The sequence below is a fragment of the Oratosquilla oratoria genome, chromosome 17, assembly GCF_046742065.1.
Source record: "Oratosquilla oratoria isolate Oo_2021 chromosome 17, ASM4674206v1, whole genome shotgun sequence".
NCBI classification, from domain to species: domain Eukaryota; kingdom Metazoa; phylum Arthropoda; class Malacostraca; order Stomatopoda; family Squillidae; genus Oratosquilla; species Oratosquilla oratoria.
Window position 1 is genome coordinate 24,999,382 of NC_134793.1, and position 10,000 is coordinate 25,009,381.

Sequence of the window (10,000 nt, forward strand, 5' to 3'; positions counted from 1 at the left end):
AAGATGTCAAAGCCAGGCTGGTACAAGAAGAAGAAGAAGAAGAAACGTGAGTAGTGATAAAAGACTGCACGAATGATAAGGGCACAGCTCCAAAGTGACGTGACTTCAGAGGACCAAGCTACTCGAATCACGTCACCAATAGAATAAAAGTGCATCAAATATTCAAATGAAAGGAATTAAGATTAAAGAAAAAATCCTCCAACACAAATACTCATAATAACCAACACTCAAACACACACAACACTGCACAGAAACATAAATGAATTGCATTTGATGCTGAACAAGAATTAGGAAGAAAACAATTGAAAAGTGAAAACAAAATATCAAAAGAGGGAAAGGTCATGAAAGAATGGTTATCTATCTATTTATCAAGAGCTTTTTTCCCCTTCATAAGGGGGGTAGCCAAGTCAAAGGGACGTGCCCACTCCCATCCATTCCACTCCCATCTATCACTCTTTATCCCCTCACATTTTAACTCCTCATGAATGACGGGTCATCCTTGTATCTCGCCCACTGTCCTGGATCAGAAGTAATGCAGCAAGACAATACATCCATAGTAAGGTCGCTTCACTTAATCGGCTTCCCCGCGTCTCGATCTCTTCATGCAGAAAAAGAGAGAAATCTCTTTGGGCTGCGTCAAAATATCATTCACGCACAGACATCTCCTATTCCCCTCATCCCCCGTCCTACCTTCCTTGCATAAAAAAAAAACTTCTATACACCGTCTCTCTCCACTCATCCCTATCAACTATTTTCTCCCTTCCTTGCTCAACAGACACTCTTCTCTTTCTCAACGCTCCCTTCGCCCTATCCATTCATCTCATCCTTGGTCGTCCACTCAAGTTCACCACATCTTTTCAAAACAGAAAGTGAAACAGAAAAAGCCAAGTCGAATGATAAGGATATCAAGGCGATTATAGAGAAGGCTAAAGGAGTAGAGAAAACTAAGGAGAAAAAGAAATCAATCTGAAAGTGACCATAGAACTTCGGAGGAAGAAAAAATCATTGAAAAGATAATGGCGACATTGAAGAGAGAGAGGGGGGATATCTTCCAAGAACCAAAGTTTATAGAGATGGGAGGGCAAAGGGACGAGAATGTTCCTCTCCCATGTCTAGCACCTTTCCTTTGTCGGCAAAAGCCAGTTGAGGAATAGATACGTTTTCAGGTTGGTTCCTCTTTCATGATGACAATATTCTACCTTAGTTGACAAGAAACTGTTTGAGCAGTGGAGGATACTGTTAGGATATACACTTTATACTTACTATGTCATCCGAACAATCTGTATTTGCCTGTGTCGTCGAAGGAGAGTGATCCTGTGCCGAGGGTCCCACTCCCAGCATCAGCACCATCATCGTCATCACTATATATATATATATATCTTCATGTTCGCTATATGGTTTTGTTTTCATCTATAAAAAGAACTACATGGTCTCTATCCATTGAAAACTATAGTTTTACGTGGTCCTTGATAACGTTGATAACGTATGCTGACTGAATATTTTGTTTTTCAGTTCATGAAGGCAGTTAGCACTCAAAAAGGTCCAAATAGAATTCACTTCATTTCCGTAACAAGAAGATCGCATCTCGACTGTAATGCCAGGATGACCTTCGAAGCCTCGACCGAAGACGGACTGTGTATAACAAGACTTTGATTATAAGGATTCATGATTGGACAAAGGTGCTCTTTGCAGGCACATATATTCCTTTGCGAAATTGAAGCATTTATGAGAATATATCAAGCATCATAAAAATCAAAAGTGAGTTTTCATTGTAGTTGACCTAAATGCGTCAGATGAGCCATATCAAATGCTGGTGAGGTCTATTTACCTTTCTACTGGTACCACGTAACCCAGTACTACAAAGGAGGAGCATGCCGACAGGGGACCTTTTGGTCCATGTCATTTAGGTCGGATGCTGAAAAATAGATAGAAAACAAATAAGTAAATTAGTAGATAAACGAATAAGATTTTAAATAGAAAATGACAGATAAAAACAAACAAAAATAACAATCATTTATGATAAATGATATATAACAGAAAATAAACAAATAGATGATAATAGCTAAATGAATAATAAATAGATAAATAAAATGAAATAGATTAGAAAATGGCAGGCATTTTAGCATATTTCTTAGGTGCTCCTCTAAATGAATCTTAAAACTTCGAACTGTACAGCATTGCACTGCATGTGCAGGAAGTTTATTCCAATCATTTACTACACGGTTGGCAAAGTTGTTTCTACCGACTTCCAATTGAAATCTACTTTCTGACCGTTTGAGTCCCTTCTTGCTTGTCTGATTCGCATTCAGTGTGAAAATTTCGTCACTTTGGAAGATCCTGTAAGTTCCCTTTAGAATCTTAAAGAGCTGTATCAAATCACCTCTGAGTCTACATTTTTTTTTAGGGAAATTAGATTCATATATTTTAGTCTATTTTTGTTTGATTTATCTTTGATATTTGGAATCAGTTTTGTAGCTCGCCGTTGTACTTTTTTTCAATCTGTCAATGTCTTTAATGAGATTCGGTGACCATATAGCTTGTTAATGACAGGTGGACTTTTAAAATCAAAAGATCGCGCAATTAGTCCTAGAACCTTATTTGCCTTTTCTGAAGCGGAAATACACTACTTAGATGATTTGATATCATCACTGATAATTACGCCGAGATCGTTCTCATTATCCACATTTGTTAACGACTTTCCAGATAGATTTTCAATTTTTCCTATGTTACTTTTACATATACTTGTGCCAAATTTCATTAGCCACTTTTTAGACCATCGTTGTAGTTTATCTAAATCTTCTTGAATATCTAATTGGTTTAAGTGATCATTCCGCAGTTTTGTATCATCAGCAAAGTTGGAGACAATAGATTTCAGTCAAGTCTATATAATATGTAAATACTATGAATAGAAGTGGCACAAAAAGGGAACCCTGAGGAATTCCACTTGTAACATTTTTTTTATCTAAAGGTTTTGCCTTTTAGAACAAGTCTGCTTACGATCGTTTAACCAATTACTAGTCCAACTTAATAGGCTACCTCTTATTCTATGTGAAACTAACTTAGCAAGTAATCTTTCGTACGGGATGGTATCATAAACCTTCTCAAAGTCCAGATATATTGAATCAATATCGTTTCTTTTCTCGTGATTTGAAATGAGAATGTTGTAGAATTCTAGTAGGTTAGTCCGGCAAGAACGTTTCCGTCTGAATCCATGCTGGCTGGCATTTATTAAACAGTTACTTCCTAATTGGTGTTCAATAGCATCTCTGATTAGTTTCCATAATTTTTCCTTCAATTGAAGTTAAGCTTATAGGCCTGTAGTTCACTGGCTTCTTATTGTCACCCTTTTTGAATATGGGAGTAACGTTAGCTAACTTCCATTCTCTTGGGACATCTCCCGATATAGTTGATTATCTTTTAATAATTTCTAACGGAACAGCAACAGTTTACTTTTTTTTTTTTATTTTTTATTTGTTATTTTTATTTTTTTGCTCTACGATCCTTGGATGACAACCGCCAGGTCACGGTGTTATCTTTTATTATTTACAGTAATGAGTAATTTTCTCTTAGACTTATCACAAGCGTCAGCTAGGGCTTGGATGCGAGGTGTTTCGTATACAAATACCGAGCGAAAATATTTGTTTGGAATATCACACATTCCTCCATACGAATATTCAAGATGACCGTCAGCAGATAATAGTGTACCAATGTGATGCATAATAGCTCCCATGCATCTCATACATTTCTAGTATTCTTTGGGATTATCAGCGATATTCACTTCATATTGTCGCTTTTTTATTGTCACTTTAAAACCCCTCTGTATTACCAACGTAGCTTTGATAGTCATTAGGTACACCAGAACACTTGTATTTCTTATAAGCTTATTTCTTTTTAGCAATAATTCTTTCAGTTTCTTTTATCAAGCCATTTGGGCGAGCTTGATTTTGGGGGTCGCCTGTCCTTAAACGAGGTGTAAGTACGAATCATCTTTGTATGCGTATTTTGAAATTGTACTTCCCACGTCTGATCTACATCATACGGTATATGGTATCTGGCGTTTCAAATAAGGTATCCAATCCAATTCATATCATGTGATAGTTAAATGATGACCATATTAGTACTGCTATTGTTATCAGTGATTTATTGTTTGTTATAGAGATAATTTCAGTTGTTGCCACCCTTCCTTGCCACTTGCTTAGGAGAGTAGCTGCCACAGTTGTTAATGGTTGGTTGATGGTAATAAAAGTTACATAATAAGGAAAACAAACGAGTGTGATTGCATAAGAACTGGGTACTAGGTCACATACCGACACTAGATGTTGAAGCGTAAAGCGAAACCGACCAGGAATAAACTCTGAACTCAGATCTAGACCCGTGACTTCTTTTTCCTCCTTTCTCAACTTGTCACAATATCTCTACATTGGATGTACCCCGTAAGTGGTGAGATGTGAAGAAAACTATACAAATGATATCAAGAATAATCGAGTAAAAATAATGATGATCATAAAGATGGTATATGTGTCACCACAGAGAGAGAGAGAGAGAGAGAGAGAGAGAGAGAGAGAGAGAGAGAGAGAGAGAGAGAGAGAGAGAGAGAGAGAGAGAGAGAGAGAGAGAGAGAGAGAGAGAGAGAGAGAGAGAGAGAGAGAGAGAGAGAGAGAGACAGAGAGAGAGAGAGAGAGAGAGAGAGAGAGAGAGAGAGAGAGAGAGAGAGAGAGAGAGAGAGAGAGAGAGAGAGAGAGAGAGAGAGAGAGAGAGAGAGAGAGAGAGAGAGAGAGAGAGAGAGAGAGAGAGAGAGAGAGAGAGAGAGAGAGAGAGAGAGAGAGAGAGAGAGAGAGAGAGAAAGAGAGAGAGAGCGAGAGAGAGAGAGAGAGAGAGAGAGAGAGAGAGAGAGAGAGAGAGAGAGAGAGAGAGAGAGAGAGAGAGAGAGAGAGAGAGAGAGAGAACTAGTATGGCTGTATAAGTAGAATTAGGTCACCAGGACGCAAGCCAAAATCCAAGTGTTACCTTGGAACGAGCCAGAATGTCAAACATTTATGACAGCTATAGACAGAACTACTTGCCGCAGCATGTTCGGATTGTCAACGACTAAACTAATTTTCCCACTGGGCGCCCATAATATAACACATAACATACATATATTCTCTCTCCGTTTCTCAATCTGCACTGTCCTCTTTCCCTCAATCAGGTCATCTGTAGTTGTGGGGCATTTGTCTTCTCCAAGGAGACCGGGTGGACCTTGGTAACTATCGAACAATGGTTCGCTGTCGAATGCATATAAAGTGTTCTCCGGGATCCTTTCAAGTGGACTGGCTCAGGTTTGGAATGGAGGGGGGGTCAGGTTTGGGGGGGAGGGGGGTAGGCGGGCTTTAGGAGTGGATGTTTGACTCTAGACCGTTTGCAGGCGATGAACCATCTAATCGGGAACGCGACAGAATGCGGTGTACCTCTCTGCTTGGCTTTTGTAGATTGCGAGAGGGCCTTTGACTCGGTGGAACAAATAGCAATGCTGAATTTGCTACGCAAGCAGGGTACAAACGAGCAGATCGTGGGAGTTTGGGAAAAAGATATGTGCGAGGTGTACCGCTATAATCCGACTACATTGGGATGCAGAGGAGATCAAGATCGAGAGGGGAGTTGGGAAAGGAGGGGTTGATGGTTGGTGGCGAATGCTTGAACCACCTAAGATTTGCGGATGACATTGTTCTTGTTTCAAAAAGAGCAGAGAACTTGCAGGATATGCTGAGTGGTCTGAACGGGGAAGGTCTCGAGGTGGGTTTGAAAGTGAATGGAAGTGGAGCCAGAGTGATGTTCAATACGAGGATTTGGGGTGAAAAGGTTGTAATTGATAGTGAGAGTCTTGAAAAAGTTGAGGAGTATAATTATTTGGACCAGATGGTGAGGGCGACGAAGGATTATGATAATGTAATGAGAAGACGCATTACAATTGGTTGGAGAGTGTTTGGTGAGTGTGCTAAGGTCCTCAGAGGCTCTCTACCTTTATGTTTGAAACGTGGAATTTCCAATCGGTGTATTCTGCCAGCGGTGGTCTGCGGGTGTAAGACTTGCAAGCTGACGGGGGCGATGGAAACGGGGCTGGGAACTGCGCAGAGGAGAATGGAGAGATCTTTAGAGTGGGGGAGGTCGTGTCCTCGTCTTCCTTAGGCACGATAGAAAGAGTACAAAGACCCCGCTATTTTCACTCACCGGGCTCGGTTCCCTCTCCTGGTACGCTTTCAGCATATTCACATGACATAATTGTTGACTCCGCCTTCGGGGCGGAGTGGCAACAATGTAGTAAAGTTCTCCTACTCGTTTCACTACCACGCAGGGTCCGCTAAACTTGTCCCTTAAGGGGTTACCTTGAAAAGATAGCAATGCCAATACTTTATTACCGGGATTACATTCCCGCACTTTGGCGTTTCTGCCATAGTTTTGTTTCCTTGTTTCCTGAGCACTCTCTAAACTTGCTCTGGCCATTTTCCAACATATGACCAACTTACCTTTCATGTCAGTCACCGTCTTCAACATGTCCCTGGAGGCAGAACATTGCCCTTTCAATAAACACTCTTTCAGGACATTAAGGGGTCCTGGAACCTTGTGTCCGAACATTAACGCAACAGGCCAGAGGCCCAATGGTTTGTCAGGTACCTCGCGCACTTGGTCCCACCCTGTACCTTTTTTCTAAACACCACTTCTTTAACATTGTTTTTAATGTTTGGCGTTCAAGGGCACCTTGACTTTGGTGATGGTAAGCACTCAACGTGAATTTAGTTATACCCAGTGCTCCCAAGCTCCGCACAACCTCTCTGGACAAAAAACACAGACCCCTGGTCCCGAGGTAACACCCACTTCGTAAAGAAGCTAATCAGTTCATACAACACCACCTTGGCGCGCACTTTACGTAGTGGTATTGCCTCGGGGTACCTAGAAAATGTATCTATAAAGGTGAGAATATACTCATGCCTTATAACAGTCGGAGGCAACAGCCCTACCACATTCACAGTAACTTTAGCAAAGGTTTCCTCTCCCACAGGGATTGGCTAGAAAGGAGCTACAGCTATAGGCTGGTTAGGTTTTCTTACCACCTGACAAGTGTGACAAGTACAGTATTGTGCCGCATCCCTCCTAATCCCTGGCCAGTAGAAATGTTGCCAGATACGGTCTAAAGTTTTACGTACACCCAAATGTCCAGAAAAGGGGCTATCGTGTGCTAGCCGCATAACTTCTTCCCGACCCTAAACAACATCACTTGCTGTCTCTCGGACCAAATTGTATTATCAGTGGGGCAGATACTTTCCGCCTACCGGCGGAATACTACTCCCCCTTCCAAGTAATACTCCTCAGAGAGTTTAAAGCCACTCTCTGCTCTTTCATAAAGATCTCGTAAGTCGGGGTCAACTTTCTGCAAGTCAATGAGACTTCTTACTCCCGCTTCTCTCTCTTCCATAAATAAGAGAGTCAAATCCTACACCTCCGTTTCACTCTCTCGTTCCTCCTGGAGCAGGGGCCTCGGGTCAGTCTCTGCTTTGACCTGGGCTTCCTCACTTGGGTGTTTTTACTCGGGGTTCGTACTGTCCTCACACTCAGGTTTTCCACAGTTTTCCTCACTCGAGAAATATTTAGATATGAAAAAGTATGATCCGCCTCCACGTGGTGCATCCTAGAAACGTCATAATAATTGACGGCTAAATGGATCAACCGTAGCATTTCAATCACTCTATATTGCAAGAGTGGGAGGAAAGGAGGAGATAGATCTTCCATTACGTACTGTGGTGACAGGGACAATCCTCATGAACTTCTTTTATGGTGTCTCATGAGTTGCATCGTAGTATACTTTTTCATATATAATCATTTCAATTTCCGATCTGAGTGTCACTCTTCCGACCATATACGTTGGTACAACCGTATTCAAAGATTCAAGAAGACAATGAATATGAGATAATGAAAGCCGTAAGCTGATCGAGATGTGAAAAACAATGAGCGCTATGTACTCAAGTAATGTTCAATTTTGACTCATTACATTGATTGGGGTAGAGGGAGGGAGTGAGAGAGGGAGGCAACAAGATGCTGGTGTTTCTCACTATCCATCCAGTATCAAAAGATAATCATATAAACCTTTCATTTTCTCTTTTATGTGTCACTTTATGGGATATGTGAAAGCACAGTCATATTCATGACTATTTTATATCACAGAAAACATGTTAAATTTTACAACCAGCCTCATAATGACTGGACACAGCGATAATAAGTAAAATGTTGTATAAACATTTAAATTATATTCATTATCTTATACTCGCTATAATTTCTTTCTTTGCACTATCAAGATGGAAAGCTTTGAAATAAGTGAACAAGGACTGCTTCATCCTTAGATGTACATGAAATTAGTGTAACTTGTGTAGTCACTGAGCTAAGTGAAGAAATATTTTAAGAAAGCTTGAGGTTTCTGCCAGCTCAGCGGGGGAAGGGTGAGCAGGGCTGACAACCGAAAATGTAGGATCGACTGAGATTCCTTGAGTGAACTGCCTATAAGTCTTGTCCATTCATTAACCAATATCTTGGTAAGGCAGTTCTTGTCTATTTCCTTCTTAAATCTAAATTTGTCCAATTTAAATCCAAATAGAAAAGAAATGCTATTAAACAGTTATATGTTTGGGATTATAAAAATTCTATCCTAGCCACTAGCAGTTAACCTAATAAAATTTTAGAACTGCAGTAAAAGAAATTTATGTCATATTATCGAGTACAATTTGTGCGATTTGATTTTTTTTTCAAATTTTGATGAGTAGGTCCTTAATTACTCTACTTATTTTGTACATGTATTTTCATTCAACGTGTTTATATTTTATACTTTCAGATCTTTAAGATTAATATTTTCTGAGTGCATATATTTCTATGATTTTAGATGGCTTCATGGGGCTCCGACACTACCCTGACTCCCTCTGTTATATGCGGTGAGTATATAAAGAAGAGAAACAAAAAATCTCCTTGGAAATGTTGGCGAAGATTTGTGAAGTCTACCAGAACTATGACGGGATGCTAATTGGGGACCAGGACAAGCACAGGGCCCCTTGCTACTGTTGTGAGAAGAAAACGCGGGAAGGTTGGCTGTGAGATGAGGAAAGGTCCCTGAAATTCTCCAACCCACGGGGCTGCCTAGAGCCAAACACCACTACAGAAACTTTTTATTTTATTCTATTCATTTATTTATTTATTTATTTATTTATTTATTTATTTATTTATTTATTTATTTATTTATTTATTTATTTATTTATTTATTTATTTATTTATTTATTTATTTATTTATTTATTTTTTTTTGCATTGCGGATTATAGCAAGCGGTGGAAAGGAAAGATTGCTGCTGCTGTGCATTATTCAGATATCCCATTATCAATTGTTCCAATTCCTTACTGCTACAAATATCCTGTCTCAGTGCCACCGCTCCAGGTGAAGTCCAAGAGGAGTATTTTGATTAAGAGGAGGACATGGATGCTGAGGACTTGGTTTACCGGCATGAGATACCAAAGAAAGTTCCTCACTTCCCAAGCCAAAAAGGAGTAAAGAGCTTGGTCAGGGATATCGTTCTAACCAAGTCCAATGCAGAGCTCTTCATCTCCAGGATGAAGCAGTGGAACTTGGTCAAGGAGGAGGAGGTGCATAGTCACACAAGTCAGAGAAGTCGACTACACGAACCTTTCTCAGGCTTTTACACTCTTACGGATGATCTCTGTTTCTGCCATGATGTGCCGAGACAGTTTGACGTTATTGGGATGCCTTTTGTGCCCTAGGAGTGGCGGCTCTTCATAGACAGCTCTACCACTCTGCCTGAAAGAAGACTACTACATTGTAAAAGTCCTGGAAGCTCTAGAATACAACCAGTACAATTGGAAGATCATTGGAGACTTTAAGGTGGTGACTTTCTTGCTTGGTCTCCAGGGAGGCTTTATCAAATTCCAGTGCTTCCTCTGCCTTTGGGACAGGATGACCACTTCTGACCACT

At 40.3% G+C, this 10,000-nt stretch overlaps 2 protein-coding genes across 6 annotated transcripts in view; one reads left to right on the forward strand and one right to left on the reverse strand.

The window, feature by feature from the left end:
• LOC143034525 (uncharacterized) overlaps positions 1–1,355 on the reverse strand; it is a 4,811-nt gene extending 3,456 nt beyond the window's left edge. The window contains exons 1-2 of the mRNA XM_076200703.1: positions 1,264–1,355; positions 1–17 (exon numbers count right to left, since the gene is read on the reverse strand). The exon at positions 1–17 is cut by the window's left edge and continues 101 nt beyond it. Of these exons, the coding sequence (XP_076056818.1) occupies positions 1–17; positions 1,264–1,353 (107 nt within the window). The 5' untranslated portion in view covers positions 1,354–1,355. The remainder of the gene's footprint in view (positions 18–1,263) is intronic.
• Positions 1–10,000, forward strand: part of LOC143034515 (adhesion G-protein coupled receptor G6-like) — a 396,540-nt gene that overhangs the window by 147,486 nt on the left and 239,054 nt on the right. The gene's annotated exons all lie outside the window — the stretch shown is intronic.